General features: G+C 41.3%; 1 protein-coding gene across 5 annotated transcripts in view; it reads right to left on the bottom strand.

The window, feature by feature from the left end:
• The window catches only part of stxbp1a (syntaxin binding protein 1a), a 39626-nt gene extending 30401 nt beyond the window's left edge, over window positions 1–9225 (bottom strand). Inside the window, exon 1 of one of the 5 annotated variants that reach the window (XM_046066823.1) lies at window positions 9207–9225. Coding sequence is in view for 2 of the 5 variants with exons in the window: in XM_046066826.1 (XP_045922782.1) it covers window positions 8058–8094 (37 nt within the window). In the remaining 3 variants the exon portion in view is untranslated. Of the gene's footprint in view, window positions 1–415; window positions 434–8057; window positions 8607–9206 lie in introns of those variants that run through there. The other 4 variants (XM_046066826.1, XM_046066822.1, XM_046066821.1 and 1 more) reach the window with 4 other exon arrangements.
• Between the last annotated feature and the right edge of the window lie 9388 nt (window positions 9226–18613).

Here is an 18613-nt window from a genome sequence, read left to right as displayed (position 1 = left end):
CATTTTTATATTTAGATATCTAGTAACCAACGGAAATGTTTTAAGGGTGAATAGGATAGAAAACTATTATAACACTACATTTCAACAGCTACTCCCTCACTCCTCTCTGTGTTGTCCGTCACTGAGTCATGTAAATAACATGTTGATGATAAAACTTTGACAAAGTGGACGCTCCACACCCTCCTAACTGACGACTTCATGAGAATGAAGGTTAAATCAAAACTATGTCAGGAGGAGACAGCACTGTGGATCTTTCCTTTCTGACCTCCTGATCCAAGCACAACAGTACAGTAACGCACCAGCCAGACAGAAGGGAAGGAACCTGAAAAAACACAGCGCAACAGCTGTGTCAACCAAACAGACAGAGTGGCGCAGACACACACACACTGCTTAGAAACCTCATAATCTTACTCACATCCAGTTTAACAGGATACACATCCTCACGGCAGAGCAAGGCAGAAAACGAAGACAGACCAAAGGCACAAAATGTTGTAGTCAAACCATAAAAACTGAACATATTAATTAACAACTGCAGCCAAAGAAAATAGAAGAGCAGGATTTCTTTTGACAAAATGTCTGGTCAATCTTCCCTTTGATGAATAGAAGAATAAACTTGACGAGCCTCAGTTGTCCTTACTGTGTTTACTAAAACACAAATCAAAATGAAGATCTTGGTACAGCTTGCATACATGGACACATTCAACACCAAAAACTTAAACTCTTCATACACTTGTTTTAGCTTTATATGGTACTATGAAGAAACACGCCATAAGGAAGTGGTAGACAACGTGTCTGTGACTGACAGCCAAGAATAGATCACACCCATGCTTATTATGTAGGTGAAGTCAAGGTCTTCAGCTTATCTTTACCTCCAAGCATGCAAAGCCTCCCAGCATGCCAAGTCTGAAGGACTAAGGGATGCTTCTCAGATTAATTATTGCATCATTGCATAACTTAAACACTCCTTCATACCCATCACCCTCTGTGGCCATTTTACCCAAATGACGATATTAGCCACAATAAGAAGCAGTGTGTGTGCTTCACGATATTGCTGATTGAGTTGATGCACACACAGGCCTGACTCTACATATTATGCAGCAGTGAAGAGCTGACAGTTTCTCCCTTTGCCTTGTGGTTCTCCCCCCTTCAGGGACTTTCACCTATGAGCACATGACCCATTTTTTCTCTGGATCTCAGCTTCACAGCAGCATCTCTCCCGAGAGAATCTGACACTGCCGATCTTAAAGAGACAGGCCGACATTTCAGCAGGGCTCGCCCAGCCTTCACCACCCTTCAGCTCAGAGACTTTTTAAATTATTTGTCAAAAAAAAACAAAGCCTCACTTCCAGCATTGTAAAAAAATAAATAAGCCATTGACAAAAACAAAAATAAAGAACACAGATCTCTATCATAGTCCATCAATAGAACTATGCATGATCAGGTGTTATAGCAACATAGTAAAAACTGTAACAGATATAATGGAGGCAATTAACAGTGGCATTTCAACAAAGATGAACTCAATTAAAATGCTCGTCAGTTGCATCCCTTGTTTGATCCATTTGTTAAACTGTGCTAGTAGCCAATTCAACTCATGGTGAGGTTAATTTCCCCAGTGAGAGTTAAAATTAAATTGATTCGAAAATGTAAACAAGACATAAAGACTGCATGAGGGTAACAATCTTGAAACCCAGAGCTAGTCTGCTTTCATGGCCTGATATTGCTGGCCTGCAGTTGCATAACACCCTAACCAGCCAAAACCAGCACAAGTTGGTTGGAAGAAAAGCAGAAGAGGATCCAACATCCATCCAATCAGAGGTCAGAGGTCACGCAGGTTAAGGAGAGGTGCAGGTCACACAGTCACAACAGGAAATGGACTGATGCGAGGACAATTTTCCCATGACCTGCACAGATGAGTGATGGGAGTTGATGTACAGGAGGACCCAATCAGACACAAGCACAGATATGCTCAGAAGGTCTGTAGATCTGTAAAGTATTTTAATGATAGGGGACTGATCTCTGGCGACTGTGTTTGCAGTGTGTTGACTAATTCTCATGCACACCACAACAGCGTAGGCATGGGTCAACCCTTTTTTAATATTTTCCACGGCGGTGGGTCTAGCAGTGCCAGCTGAAGGTGTGGAAGCATCAGTCAACCCTGGTGTGATAATACAAAAAAAATCAACACATTAACATGCTTTTAACATCTCAGGACACCAGATTATTACCTGCTGAGACAGAAACATTTTGTGTGTAAAAGCCAGCAGTTCATTTGTTGCGCTTTGTACATACTGTATCGACATAATATTTCTTCACTTTGTATCATTGCACTACTCTTCACAGTTCATTCAAACTACTGCATTTGTTTCACATACAAAATGCCTTTAAAATGCTGCACAGAATAACTTTGTTTTCTTATGTAATAAGATCAATGACAACCGGTTGACTAATCGATGACTATTTTGCAAAACTTTGTGTTATGAAACTCCTACTGGACGCCCCCAGTTAGAGTTATTTTAGCAGGTATGATATCACTAAACTGTTCCTTTCAGATGAGAAGACATCTTTTGCATTTTCTACACATCTGATTCTGGGAGTGCACACCTAGTTATGTCCAATTTTTCAGAGTGGCAAGACCAGAGGCTCTTTATTCTGTTTTTAGAATAAAGAGCCTTTTCATGACTGTTTTTGTGGTTATGGTTAAACTCAAACAGAACATAAACATTTGTCAAAAGGAAAATTTTAAAGGTATTTCATTTAAAAATGAAAGTGAAATAGAACAAAATAGCAAATACTTTCATTGGAGATGCATGAACCAGTAAATGTTTGATGTTTGTACAGAAGGCATTACTTAAAGACAATGAAATAAATCCTTATCCTGTGTCCCTGGCCTGCATTCATCTTTCTGTTATATCTTGGTATCATCCTATGAAATTTGGTGCAACCAGTTAACCCGTCCCATCAAATCAAATCACACTTCACTTCCCTCGCTTGCGGGCACCCTTTGCTCTGGGTCATAGATCACAGGCGCCTCTGTGGAGGTGTGTGTTTGGATGTCTGATGGCAAAATATTTATCCTAAAGACTGTGGTTGCGTTCTAATTTATTCATTCCTCCCTCGTCCTCCACCTGCTGATCTAATAATGCAGGGGAAGAAGGTGTAGGTCCTCAGTCCAACAGTCCTCTACAGCTCCAAATCGCTGTGAATATCCAGAGACTTCACACTGGCTGCAGCACACACAGTATGAGCAATCAAATAAAATCCCTGAACGTCTTCATCAAATCACATTACATTACAGAAGCTTAAGATGCTCTAACTCTCATTTCACTGTGCCTTTAAAGATAGATCACTTATCAAAATGGTCACCGGTCAATCATTTCATTAAAAGGACGAATCAGCTAATTGTTTTCGGCTCTATCACAGAAATATGAGTGCAGGAAGCTGCAAGAAACCATCACCTTGATATGTGATGAATCAGAAATTCATGTTTACTTTGTCTTGTTTTTGGCATTCTACAGAAACTAAGCAGGGAGGGATTTAAGCGAAACCTAGGATGCTAAAAATGGCAGACAGTATATAATAGACTGGGACTGGGACTAGGAAAGCAAGTGATCCGCTGTGATGCCGCAGGCTGCAAGAACCTGGCTAGCGCTCTGTCTGAGTACTCTGCAGTCTCCATCAGCTCGGCTGTACTGGTTAATGTACAGCATAAAAGCCCAAATCAACATCCTTTTTCATATTTAAATCCTCTTACAGGTAAAATAACAACTTGACACGTCACCATGTCATGCTACACTATCTTTCTATTATTCTTTCTCCTTAATCTGCATTTTTTTAAATTTCGCTGGAGGACGAGAGCATCTTGGCTAACGTTCCTTGGCTTTCATACTGTGCCGATCCTCTATAAGTAGATATTTCTGTAACACTGTGTTAAATATGTCTCCACTGTATGTGTGTGTGTATGCAAAAAGAAGGATGGAGAGAGCAGTCACGTGCCCGCTCTGACACAGCACTCTTCCTCAGTGAAAGAGAATGGGAATTCATTAAGATCATGAGCCACTGTAACCCTGAGAGCTCTATTTCAGCCAGCCCTTAATGCTCTGTAACCACAGCGACATGACATTTCAGCATGGATTTAGTGGGGAGTTTGTGTGTTTGTGCAGCATGCATGTGTATTTGTTGTGTGTGTGTGTGTGTGTGTGTGTGTGTGTTTTATGGAGGCCCAGGGGCTGCAGGCACTGCGTCAGACACTGAACCCAGACGAGTGTGTGACGCTCTGGTTCAGTGATGCTTCCAAGGTCAGTGGAAAGCTTTTTGTGTGTGTGTGTGTGTGTATTTGTGTGTGTGTGTGTGTCTGCAGCTAAATGCATGCATGTGTCCTTCTCTGATTCACCTTTCTCCTTCCTTCTCTTCTACAAAGCTCTACACTGAAGAGAGAACTGACTCATCACAACCAATCAGATCCTTAAAGGGATAGTTCAACATTTTGGGAAGAGCACTTACTTGAACCCTTTCTAATATTTAAATGAGAAGATCAATATCAGTCTCACATCAGTGTGTTAACTACAGAGCTAAAGTCAGGATGTGGATAGCCTAGCTTAGCCTTAAGACTGGACAAAGGTCAAAAATAAACCATACCAGCATTTCTAAAACTCACTAATGAACAAATTGAATCTCATTTGTTTATTCCGTATTTAAGTGAAATGCAAAAACAACAATTTTTGGTTTTAGAGGGAGCTATATGTTGGAGCTATTCTAGTTTATCTGTGAAGCATCTCCGGCTATAGTCCAGGTTCCCACATACAATTGGTAATCACAGGTTTTGAGTGTGTTTGAGTGTGACCCATGTGAAGCCGCCTAGTCACTGCCCCCTGCTTTTGTTGGCCAAGAAATTGAACTTTGGACAAAGCCAGGATAGCAGTTTCCCCCTACTTGCAGTCTCAATGCTAAGCTAGGCTAGCACCGTCCTGACTCAAGCTTTTACGCATTTCCTTATCTCATTCTCAGCAAGAATGAGTGTATTTTCCCAAACTAGTACTTGTAGTAATGCTTTCTTGCAACAAGAGACAAGACTAAAAGAAACAAAAATACTCAAAATGTATTAAGATTCAATGCTTAGTGCTATTTACAACTGGACTGGCATCTTTCAGCACAATCCCTGTTTCCTGTTGTTACACTGAACAGAACAAATTTCTCGTATCCTAATTGCCAAATGATTACACTATGATTATTATGGCATGTATTCTGAGTAACAGCGTAAAAATTGGTACAAACTGAAACAAACACTGTTAGCATCTACCTGTTTAACCCTACCTCTGCAGTCACAGACATAATCCTTCGCACATGAGAACAACAACAAATCACATCACTTTTACCGTTACGCATTACCGGTACTGTGTCCAAACAAATCCCATAATGCTTTATGGCATTATTGGATTTACAGGATTTTTGCAGAAATGTGATGAAGTATCCCAACCTTCTCAAGAATTTCTCACTTTAATTTCTTGAACATTTACAACATATCACTATATCAATATCACAATGGCAAATTACACATGCTGTGATGCAAGATTTTTCCATATAACCCCCCCTCTAACTGAATGAATCAATGAATTAATCAACGTAGGCTTATGATTCCTTGTCTGGATCTACATAAAAAGTCACAAGAGGCCTTCACCTTTTGAGAAATACAAGGAATAGATAGAATAACATGAAGAAATGCCCAATATAATGAGATCCAGTAGAATGGCCCTTTATACATTATATAGAATTGTGGTATTGTAAAAAACTGTAATATTAAAAATATTGTTTCTTTTCAATCACTGGGTTGTTATTTATATTAATCACTTCTATACTTCCTCAGTTTCATCAGCCTGAGATGGCAGCACTATTAAATATTTGTCAGCTCAGGGTGATGCTGGCTGCTGAGCAGCCTCATCATTTAGCTTTATTTTCTGGGACTGACGCTCATATACAGTCATGAAAGGGGAGGGTGAAACTCTGCTTGCTTCCCATCCCCCTCCTTCAACCTGGCTGCTACTGCTGCAGAGAGGACCCATGATGGTGTTGCCTTCCCTCTCTGCCCCCACCACCTCTACCAATCCCATCCCAGCTTTACCTCAGCCAAACAGAGTGCAGGTGTTGCCTCCTGCGTCCCTGCAGGGAAACACGCACAATTGTTTACATTGTTCTGGAAAAGACGATTCACTCGACAATGACAGCCTGCACGTGCCTGCCTTACAGTTTTACAAATAGGGTTATGTAATTGCCAGTTACAAGGCCTAAATAATTAAGTAATGCAGAACAGGCTAAATATTTGGCACGTGAAGCTGTACTGTGTAATGTTGCAGGTGTGCAGATGATATAATTTCTATCAAATTTCAGTCTTGTGGCCTTACTTCAAAAAATGTTATGCCATATTATAAGCAAGACTGCCAGTGATGCAGGCCGCACAAATGCTGGTGTGGGCTGACACTAATATCAATTCTCACTGTAATATAATATAAAAAATCTGTCTTAAAAGTGAATGTACATATTTGAGTTTGCAATGATCAGCGGTTCAGGCTCAAATCTTTCTCCATGTGTGAGGCCTGTTCCCAGCCAAAGCACAAACCTTTTCACCCCTTCACCATGTTATAGCAGAAAAATACTGTAACTCTGTATGACTGTGGGGGCCCAAACATTTGCAGCAGGACACAAGACAAATATGATACAACACTGATCCTGATGTGATCTCAGGAATGTACAGATTCAGCATTCTTAATACCAGAAAGTGAGACATTGCGTGGATTTCTGTAGTGAAATGTGAAACCATGAGCTAAGCTAAACAACAGATATCAACTGAAGCAAATCCTGCAGCATGGGCAGGGCACGTTACCAAAAATGAAGAGAACTTGACGAAAAAACATAAGTGATGTATTGGAAACCTGACTTCATATTAAGTTGTCTGTATGAGTCTTTCCTTTATTATGCAGGTCTGGTCGAGGTTATCAAGACCACCAACACTTGCACCCAGTTGACCCTGCTGAGAATCGAGCTGCGCCTCCATGTTTAGGCCTGCATCGGCACCTCACACCGACACTGCTGGAGCATCAGCCGAAATAAATTAGTCACAAAATCAGATACTGTGCTGTCCAGTCCAAAGCGTCCTAATGATGCAGGATTATACAGACTGGGCTTGATCAGTGGCGCATCGCCAGTAAAGGGCATGATGTCGATGAAAGGGCATTCACTGGTCGTAGTTTATGTACAGATAATCCGGAATTTCTTCCGTAGCGGCCTTTTTAAGACAACTTTCTCGTCTTGGATTCAATCCGCTAGAGGTATAGCGAAGCCGACAAGCAGCTTGATTGAGCTCGGAAGCGCTGCGGGTGAGAAAGGGTGTTTTTACGCAACCGATTGATGCTCGATCAGAGGGGTGAGGCACTGCTGAAATCAGGGAATCCCACGGATGTCGAGTGTCAATCTCCAGTCACTTAATAACCAGTAGTATTACATGAGATTATTGACTATAATTGGCTAGCCAAGGCACGAGAAGCGAATGTCTGCAGCATCTTATAAAACAATATTCAGGTAAAACCAGAGTGTGATGGAGCTCCAATGCAGAGCAGTTTATTCCTGAAATAAACGCTGATTGTGGCTAAAAGGGCGTGTGTGAGATTAATTTGCCTCCAGGCTTTCTGCAGCTGGAGAATGGTGCCTACACTGTATATCAGTGGGCTAATCACCGCCTGTTAATGCCTTTTTCAGGTCTCCGCCGCTTGAAATACAGTTGCGCATCCGCACCGCAGGAGCCTGGTGAGACAAACCAGTCTCTGCAGGTTATACACGGCTCCGTCACTACACGGCCGTGGTTTACAATAGGATACAATGGTACACGAACAGCACCACCTTCATCATCATCATTATCATCATCATCACCACCATCACCCAGATGCACTAGCTGACATCCGCATCCTTAAACAAAAATACACACACAAACACAACCGCATTTGCGCGCACGGGCGCAGCTTAACATCCCTCCACATTTAGAGCAAAATAACTAATTAATATTATCTTACTTTCGCCGACCACCGCCTTTAATCCGATTGGTGCCATGATGCTGCTGAGTGTGGGACCGAGTGTTCACCCTCTGCTTCCTACCTCTCTCTCTCTCTTTCTCTCTCTCTCCTCCTCACACCGCTGCGGAGGAGCCTCCAGTTGGAAACGTCACCGCGTATCCCTCCGCACCATCCCCTCATTGGTGGTGTTGGACGTTTGGCTGCAACTGCGACTTATTAGCTTGAACAGCTTCTTGCTCCAGCCTTATGCCTGTTCTTATGTTCTTCATTAACCCTTGTATTAGCCTGACATCACGAAAAATATTGTCTGCATGTAATGATAATTTGTTTTAGCATTACATACCAGAGGAAAGACTGTCATATGTTTATATATTTTTGTATCATATCACTGTGTTTAAATATTGTTTTATCGGGCTGCAATGCATAATTCTTTTCCTCATCGACCAAACACCAAAATATATTTAGTTTACAGTAAGTACAAGCAGTAACTTCCAGCTGATCGGCAAAAGATTTGACAAGAATGTTATGAGAATGTTCTAGCCAAGTGGCTTTCACACTGAACTTATCATTAGCCTAATCAGTGAGAACATCGTACACGTGTTTTCCATTAAAGGTTGAAATATTTCACACCTATCTGCCCTGAGAGCATTAGCTGTGGTGGGGGATGAAAGCGAGGCTTTCTGCAGAGGATACAAGCCACAAGTGTCCACAAGGGGGCAACATTTATCTTTCTGAAGGGCAACGCAAACACACGGCAATGAAGACGGGCTTTCTCACAGAAAAACATAGGCTATTCACCTTGTCATGGGCTTCAAGAGTAGTACCGATTAAAATAAATACCGCTCATTATAATAAACAATTATAAAACAAGAACATTACTTATGGATGATATTTACATCCAGAATGCTACACGGTATTTAGTTTTTTAATTGTCACATTAATAAGTTATTTATAACTTGTAAAAGTTTAACGCCAAATAAAGTCGGGCTGCACGCAAAAATAACCCTCACATAGGCTACACAGTGAATATTCAACATGTTCCATTTTGCTCCTGGATCTGGCCACACCCTTGGCAGTGCCGACTGAACACGTTGGACCAGATGACTCCCAGAGGGTGTGTCCTCCCACTGTGAACCTCCTGCTCCTCACCGGCGGGGAGTTGTTTTCTCCCGTCAGTCCTCCTCGTCTGTACCGTGGAGACACGCCGCAGCGCCGGAGCCGTGCGCCTCTCAGTGGGGAAAGTGAAGCATTTTCCTTGCGGCTCTGCTCGGATATTTGAGACTGCTGGAAACACCACCAAACCCTGCTTCCCCTTTGAGTAAAACCTGTAACCGCCTCGGATTCTTGCAGGACCTGTGAGGCTCTCGTGTAACCATGGGGGACGTGGTTTCCTCTCACCTGGATGAGAACAGGCGGGAGATGATCACAGGTAAGAGAGGAGAGCCCGAGCTGTAGTGTAAGGATGAATGTCGACCTGAAAAGTTATTTTATTCATATCCAAACCAGCACAGTAATGTCAATTAAAGTTTGTAACAACCCCTTTGAGCTCTTGTAGCCTCCAGTAGGGATAATATTGTCGTTACACCACTATTACAGAATACATGACTTGGTTTTCAAGATTTTAAAAAGTGTATTTCTCAAAAAAATTCCTTAATAATGTACATTGTGTTACAATATATTACATTGAACTCTGACATGTGCAGACACACAGCTTTTTTTTTTTTTTGGGCTATATATACCAACAAGTCCCCAAATTTCTCATTTCATTCTAGGATAAATCTTCTCATTCATTTCAGTGCATTGTTGCCCTGCTCTACTTGAAGAGTTTCCCTGAATCTCATCTCTGCTGCAGGCCTATTTCTCAGGGGATAATAAGTAGGTTTCCCAAAGGGGAACGTGTTTGTATAAGTTCGGGACTGACTGCTATTTAAGTCTCAGATTGCTCCAGACTCCCACTGTGCACTGTGAAGGTCTGTGTGATCATTTCAACAAGGCACAGGAGTAGAGGAACAGTGCAGAGGCTGAAACACTGCCATGAATCTGTAGATGCTTTCTTGAAACAATAAGAAGTCGTTTAGCAATGCACCCAAGGCCTAAAAAGAATTCAGGAAAAGGGAGAAGACTGGCTTGTATTTTTGAGTTCCTCCAGACTTGTGCTTTGCAGAAACTGTTGTTTCAGAGTCATTTTAGCCCCAGTTAGGATGTTCCTTCAGGACTGTAACTGTGTTTGTGTGCGTATGCTGGCGGGCATGCTTGCATGAAAAAAAACATACGCACTGGAAACCAAAGATTATGTGCTTGAGGTCCAGACACTCTGTTTGTTGTTGCTGTTTTTTGTGAACTAGACAGAACAAGTTGCCGTCTTTGAGTCTCGGACTGTTGGTCAGACAAAACAAGAAAATTGAAGACGTCCCCTTGGGTTGTGACGGCCATTTTTTCATACTCATTATTTACAAAATCCTGACTATATGTAGAATATGCAGCCTGTCAGAATCTCAATGAGCTGAAAAGAAGCTGTAAACAAACATGAAAGGAATATTCTTTACCTAGGGAAAAAGATGTGTGACAAAATAATCTTATCTCAGAAAGTCCCCTTACAAGCTGGTTCAGATGTCAAAATGTCACAAGTATTGTTCACGACAAAAGGTGTCTTGGTTGTGAAATCTATGAAAAACATCAACCTCTGGAATACATACAACCGCTTTCAGCTAGATTACCTAAAATACTGAAATATTTTCCGCTGGTTGTGGAAAACAAACCGAGGAGGGAGAGGAGAAGAGAATGAGTGAAGGTGCACAAGTAAAGCAGGTACAAACATGTCGCAAGATAAATAGCTGAAACTGCTGTCTGGCTCTCACACACCCTCCCTCTGTGTCGCCTCTACATATAGATCTTTTGCTGTCTTCGAAGCATGTATGCAAAAACATATACACACAAAAAATTTCATGCCCTTCAAACTTTAAACATTAGTGTACCTTTTAAAAATATCTCCTTTGTCTAGTTCTGTCTGTGGAGTGGGTGTGCACTTGAGTGAGTGAGTGAGTGAAGACTACTCAACATTTCTGCCGTGGGAGTCTTGTTTGGAGTGTTTAACTCCCAACCAGGTGATTTCTTCATCCTTGCTTCCCAAGCACATTCTCACTAAATGATCTCCTCCCTCATGAGCCCACACCACACTGATGCAATATGCCCATACACATGTTTGTTTCAGCTTTTTATCTTGTGGGGACATCTCATTGACATAATGCATTCCCTAGCTAGGGTTAGGTGTCGCTTTATTGATTCAGACTCTGATTTCAATTCTGCTTATCGAATCCGGTTCTTATCTTGGCTCTGATTCCAACCCCTCCACCACAAAGTTTGTCACTGCTGAGTGACATTCATCCACGCTCCCCTTCATGGCTAAAGAGAAAGGAGTTTCTGCAGGGGTGTCTCTGGGGACTCTTATCTTAGCAAAATATATATTGGCATAATTTGTAGACATCATTTGTTTATCTCCAGTATAAAAGGTGAATGTCATCTCTTCTGTGTTTTGCACCTGAGCGTGAGAAACTGCTACTGCGGTCCGCCATGGTCCAGGAATGTAAACAGAAGTGCTCTCTTCTCGCATGCTTTGTTGACGTACTGTGTAAGAAATGACGTGATGCTAGGTCCGCATGGAAGTGCAACTTTTGTGGACTGTAAAATGTTCACTGCAGTTCAATAGGGACCGTAAAAACACTTCTTAACCCTCAAAAAGCAGTCCCGACCCCTGGGGACCTTAATTTTTGTCCCCATGGTGACTCAAGTCCCCACTGAGATATAAGAACATGAAACACACACACACACACACACACACAGTTCATGTTCATGCATCCATTATTGCTTTTACGCTTTAGGGAGACGAGGTTATGTGCTTGTTTGTCTACAGGCTCATGATGGTCAATTCAGCCATAATGAAGATTTTGCAGTTCTTTCTCAAATATGTGTCACAGAACGAGACTTAATGAAACAGCAGCGAGTGAACGATGCAGACAACATGAGCCACCAGCTTATGTCAACAGCTCATATTTCAATCATGCATTTTATTGGCTAATAATAACAAATAATGTTTCTGGGTAGACTACTTTCTGACACACTCCACACAGCTGCTTCAATACAAAGGGATCTCAGTGTTCCTGTGAGGTGCTGTGCAGTTTGTGGGACACTGCTTGCTAGAAGTACTATTGAACTACAGGGATATACAGTACTCAAGTGAAACCACCATAACCCCAAAAAGAGTCCATCTCCTTCTGCTGGCTAGCATCTTTTCTCAACTCAGTGGGTTTCCTCATTGAGGGTTTGTTTCATTAGTCTTTCTTTAAAAAAAAAAAAAAGCTGAAACATGCTCCCAGTGTTCTCTGTTCTTATTCTAAGGTAAGAATTTGAACTTGTCGTATTACAAAGGTAATATTGATCATTTTGGTTGCTTAAACAACATGAAGTTATCTCGTGTGACTTGGATGTTTGCATGCTGTCAAAGAATTCCTGCCGTAGTTGTTTATGTTTATGGTAGAGCTGGGCGATAAATCAATCTAGTTTTGTCGGAGATTTGTTTATTGTAATATAAAGATCCTTTCCTTTAGAGGGCTCCACCCAGAGACTTTAAGGCCGGATACTCCAAACTGTTTGGTGCATACGGTAGGCACAAACAACAATCAGAGCCTTCCACTTAGCGACTTGGGGGAACAACACTCACCCGTTGCCCTTCAATTTGCCGCTCACCTTGGGCAACGCCTGAAAAGGAGTCCAGTCCCTATCAGGGAGTTTGGTTCCAGACCCAGTGCACCTAGCTGGTACTGTCCCTAGAACCAGTTTGTGATGCCAGGGGTCAGCACACCTACGTCCCTGTCTTTACCTTTCGCCCAGATGACCCCCTCTGTGGGTGCTGGCAACATACTTGGGCACCCAAGTATGTTGTCTGGGGACTCTGGAGGCAGGTGATTGAGAGGAATGGCCTGCCCGATGTGAACCTGAGTGGCGTTTTGTCATTGGACTTCTGTGCTACTCATGCTAGTCTATTCAGAACATGGAATCAACAGTGGAAGGATGAAACAAGGGTTGATGATGATGATGGCATGAATCTGGGATTGTGTTAATAGCTGGGGTCATAGGCTCAATGATTTTGCGAGTCAGGGTAGGGGGCACCGTCTCCTTGATGGGGTGTCTGATGTCTCTATGGTTCTTGTATGACAAGAGAGCAACAAGAAATAGCAAACAAGCGACAAAGTGGATGGAAGGATATAACAGAACTTGGCATGCCTACACAGGTTGAAACAGAGGATTGAGTGTGTGATTTATGATGTGGTCTTTGTTCCCAAATTCCACTTTCCAAGTGTCCAAAAGGCTGTCCTTGTATAGCTATCCAGCCTGCTGACTTTGGCAAAGCTAATCAACCGGTGGAAAGTAAAGACTCACTGCATGTTTGGAATGGAAGCCCTCGCAGCCAGCACGTATCTTGGGGAAATTTACACTGAACAGTGTTGTTGAAATCTGCAGTAAAAAGAAGTGACAAATTATTTGAAGTCAGAAATCAAACAAATACGGAGCTCTCCAAGTCTTGAAAGATGATACTTTTTTATCTTGTGAGCACTAGATATTGCATATTATCTTGCACAGTAGAGATCCATATCTTGTGCAAACAAGATAACATAAAAAAAACATACATTGATTCACATAAATTATCCAAAAAATGAAGCAACCATCATGCAGAAAGCACAACATAGACACAATAATGAATTAAAGCCAAAACATACAGATTTAGTCTTTTGGCTTAAGCTAGTATTAGAAATCTTGATATTGAGGTAGGTGGTAGGTAACTTATCCGAGATTTAGCAAGAGCTATCTAATACTCATACGTACTGTATGTCTCTTAGTAAAACTTTTTTTATGACTGAACCAGAATGGATGATAATATATTCTTAAACAGTAGGGCTTTTTGATACTAGTGCAGATATGACATCTGAGTTTTTTTTACCAATCCTAAAACAATACTTTTTTGATACCTTACTTTGAAAATTGCTAACATTTTTCATTTAACAAAAGCTAACCTTCAAGTGTTAGATGTTGCTGACGTAAAATATTTTTTTATAAAATAGTCAAAAAGTTAAATTGCCAGACATTTTGATTTAAATGAATCTGATTAAGAGTAAACAAACAAGACAAGTCTGACTAGACATTCAAAGCCAACTTTCAGCACCTGACAGTTTACGGCACTCGATGCTAAGGACACATTTTGGTCGGTACAAAGAAGTATCAAGTTCTATAGCCAGCCCTTCTAAGTGCACTTAGTAGGAGTTTCTCTTTCAGTTGTCGCACAACTTTCCTTCATATTTCCTCCAATCTGTCCACACAACTCCTCCCGGTATGACACTGTTTTTTGTGTAAGTTTGTGTGTCCCTGTACCATGTCTCCCCCACATTCTCTCCCTGTCTATCCTGTCCTGTCAGCTCTTTCCTTCCTGCTCTCCCAGTGCAGACCGGCTCCCTCCTTCCTGTGTCGTTCCTTCCATAAACAGATCATAGTCAACACTGTCTGCTGCTGACTGAGCCAAACACACTGATCGGTTCGCAAACTGACACTTTTTCCAGCACTGGAACGTGGGAAAAGCCCGGGTCTCCACCAGCAGGTCCTTGGACTATTTATTAGGACGCTGCTTGCAGAGAGTGGTGGAAAAGAAATGCTGAGTCAAGCTGTGGAAAGCCATCTATGCAATACATGAAAACATTGATTCAACTTAACTGACACCCATAGCGAGACTTTATACTTTAGCTTTAGCTCTAAACAAGGGCTGCAACTAATCATAATTGTCATTATCCATTTGGTCTATATAATGTCTGAAAATAGTGAAAGGAACTTGTCACAAAAAAAGATGACACCCTTAAACTACTTCTTTTGTCTGACAAACAGTCTACAAAACACACAAGGATTTAAGATTTATAATAAAAATCATTCTGAGGCTCAGAAGTAAAACATAGAATATACTCATATACTTAATTTCCAAACTGTAATTACATTCAAACAACTTTTGACTGGAGTTGTATTTTAACTATGCAGAAGATTTCCATCCCAAAAGTTTTACCAATGAAAGAGTCATGCCAGACAGCCACGATGATAAGCCATGAAGTTAACTCTGCCGATAACACGAGTCAGGCTTCTCTTTGTTGAGTGCTGCACAAGAGTCACTGTGTGTTCTTTCTGAAAGGCCCGCTTTAAATTTTATCAGATGGCACTTTTCATAAAGACCTGATAGACGCAGTGAAGGTTGTGGCCTCTCTGACACGGTGAGACTTAATTTAAGACAGTATGTCTTCACAGGAGAATAGCAGCTCCCCATCGACACTCAGCTAATGTTTAACAAGACATTTTAATTGCAATACTCGGATACCTCAGAGAGTCATGGGGAAGTCAGCCATGCTGTAAGATTTTGTCAAGTCTGCTTGTTGGAAATTAATTGGAGTTCTTTACTGACTTGTGTTGTTCAAACCAAACTGAACATTTTCCCATATAATTTAAGCTTTCTATTCACTTCAGGACTGTGTTGAAAAAATCTTATATGCGTTTACCTTTTTGAAACATCATTCATATTAAAAGTACTTGAATACTAAGTACTAAGACTTGAGATGGATTTGTTTGCTCTACTGTAGCTGTATATAAAAACTGTAATATGTTTGTGTAGTATTGATTTTCCCTGATCTTGTGCGTCTGTCTGTGTGTCCTCCTGCAGCTCGGACCAGAGATGTGATGAAAGAGTTCAGTGACGTGTATGAGAAGCAGTACGCCGTCGCTCTCTTCAACAGCGTCCGCTTTGAGATAGAAGGAGGAGGAGGAAAGCAGTCACAGCTGCTTCACAGAGAGGCAAGTGCATTGTGTCAGTTATGTAAGAGAGGTTAAAACCTGCTCAATGGATAGAACGAAAACAGACAAACTATGCAAACAAAGAAGGATATGAGGCCCTTCCACATGCCTATGTATAAAGCCAGACTGCAGGGAGAGCACACATCCCTGCCCATCCATGTGCATACATGGAAAGCCCGAGGCAGAGAGAGCAGCAGCAAACTTTGTTGCCTGCTTGAAGTAACGCTATGCTCGATTATATTACAACTTGGGTCTTATTTCTATAGGCTTGGCCATAATTATATCGATAACATTATACTCACCAAAGTGATTCTTGATATCTGGCAAAACAGCAACATCGCTACAGCAAAATCAAATGGGGCAACAAACTGACAGGTTGTAAACAGCGAACAGTTTATCCAGATTATCTAAACCACTTTATTTGGAGGTAAAACTGAAAGTGAGCACACCCAAATGTCAGTAATAATCCCATATTGCACAGGAAAACTGTGTGTGGACAACAAAAGAGAATGATGGTAGGTCAAGGTTTAACCAGAAAGTCAGTCTGTAAACTCTGATCCAAGTAGTCACTTTGGTGAGTACAATGTTGGAGGAGCGATGGCCAAAATAGGAAAATAAGATCCCACTTGTAAAAACGCGTAATTATCATTAAAACATTTTAAAACAAGTAAAACGTCCTGTCCTACAGGAGTTGTGTTTTTACCCTGAAAATTCTAATTCAAATTTAGCTACTTAGCTTTATAATTCAACTCATCTGAATCTCTCCAGCTTCATTACTAGATGTTTTTGGTGTTTTTGATGAACAAATTCACACTGTTGTTTGCAGCTAAACAAATTGTACGTAACATACACTTGCATCACTTTAGGTTTTGTTCGGCAAACAGAGCTTGTTATACACGATGCATGAATGAGCTCATTCTTAGGCTCTATGTAGACGTACATTACCTAACAAGCGAGTCCTCTGTTTCACCAATCTGTAGTTTTATATTCTGCTCCTCTTTTTGGTTACAGAAGGTCCCACTTTTGTTTACATTTCATGTCACTGAAGAGGAAGTGGGGCACATTTTACACATGAACAGAGATGCTGTTTGAAATTTTATTATGGCAGTTCATCTACTCTTTACATACATATTCACACAATACACTTTTAATCTGCTGATTTATCTTTGTTTACTTTGATGATTTAAAAATGTTGGACTCAAAATATACAGTAACATCTTTCTGAATTTTATATTATAAATGTACCATTTTCACGCCCAACAACTATTTACTTACTTAAATAGTAATTTAGTAGTTCCAGCAAATCTTGTTTCTAACACAAGCACCTCTTCATGTTTCAGCTCTGCTACTCCCTTCTGTCTCCTTCGGTCTTTGATTCCTCATTTGCAGTATTATATGATGTAAGACAGGAAATCTGAAAACAAAGTGGGTGGTGTGTATCCTTGTGTAAACACTAAACAAAAATCTACACCCTCGCTTATTTGGCAACACTAATTAAGCTTCAGGTGTCTTGCATAGTTGAGAGACCATTTTTAAATTGTGAGAGTAATGAAACCAACATGTTTATAAAAGATCTAATTAAGACAAGATGTACACACCTATTATGTTGCTTTGTATCACAAAATACAATTCAATTCAATTCAGTTTTATTTATATAGCGCCAATTTACAACAATAGTTATCTCAGAGCGCTTTTCATAAAAGAGCAGGTCTAGACCGTACTCTGTGATGATATTTACAGAAACCCAACAGTTCCCACCAATAGCAAGCACTACGCGACAGAGGCAAGGAAAAACTTCCTTTTAAGAGGCAGAAACCTCGAGCTGAACCATGGCTCAGGGTGGGTGGCCATCTGCCTCGACCGGTTGGGGTTAAGAGAGAGGGCAAGAGAGGGATAGAGAGAGAGAGAGAGAGGGATGGAAGGAGAGAGAGAGGGGAAGGAGGCAGCCTACACAATATACACACACAGAGGTACAGACAGTAAAGGTGATGTTGCTATAGACTGAATGAAAAATGGTACAGATATTTATAGTAGTGTTAATGATAATAATCGTAATGTTAATGATTATAATAACAATAATAACAACAGGACTAGTAACAATAATTGTAGCAGAGGGTGTCGAGCAGGAACACGGGGGCAGCAGGTGACTCGCAACCACAGATCCAGACTCCACAGCTCCAGAGCCAGAAACACAGCCAGAAACAGATAGGAGGAGGGAGGAGAGGGACGAGAAAGCACAAGACTGCGGGAAAGGGAAGAAGTCAAGTTAATAACATGCATTAATGGGATGAGGTTGCATACAGAGGGAGAGAAAGAAGAGGAGAGAGGAGCTCAGTGCATCATGGGAAATCCCCCGGCAGTCTGCCTATAGCAGCATAACTAAGGGATGGTTCAGGATTTACCTGAGCCAGCCCTAACTATAAGCTTTATCAAAGAGGAAAGTCTTAAGCCTACTCTTAAATGTGGAGATGGTGTCTGCCTCCTGAACCCAAACTGGAACCTGGTTCCACAGCTCTGGCTCCTAGTCTACTTTTGGAGACTCTAGGAACCACAAGTAACCCTGCATTCTGGGAGCGCAGTGCTCTGGTGGGGTAGTAAGGTACTATGAGCTCTTTAAGATAAGATGGTGCCTGACCATTAAGAGCTTTGTAGGTAAGAAGAATGATTTTAAATTCTATTCT

Source organism: Micropterus dolomieu, linkage group LG13 (genome assembly GCF_021292245.1).
Source record: "Micropterus dolomieu isolate WLL.071019.BEF.003 ecotype Adirondacks linkage group LG13, ASM2129224v1, whole genome shotgun sequence".
Classification (NCBI taxonomy): domain Eukaryota; kingdom Metazoa; phylum Chordata; class Actinopteri; order Centrarchiformes; family Centrarchidae; genus Micropterus; species Micropterus dolomieu.
Note: the sequence above shows the minus strand (reverse complement) of the source record. Positions and strands in the feature narration are given on the sequence as shown.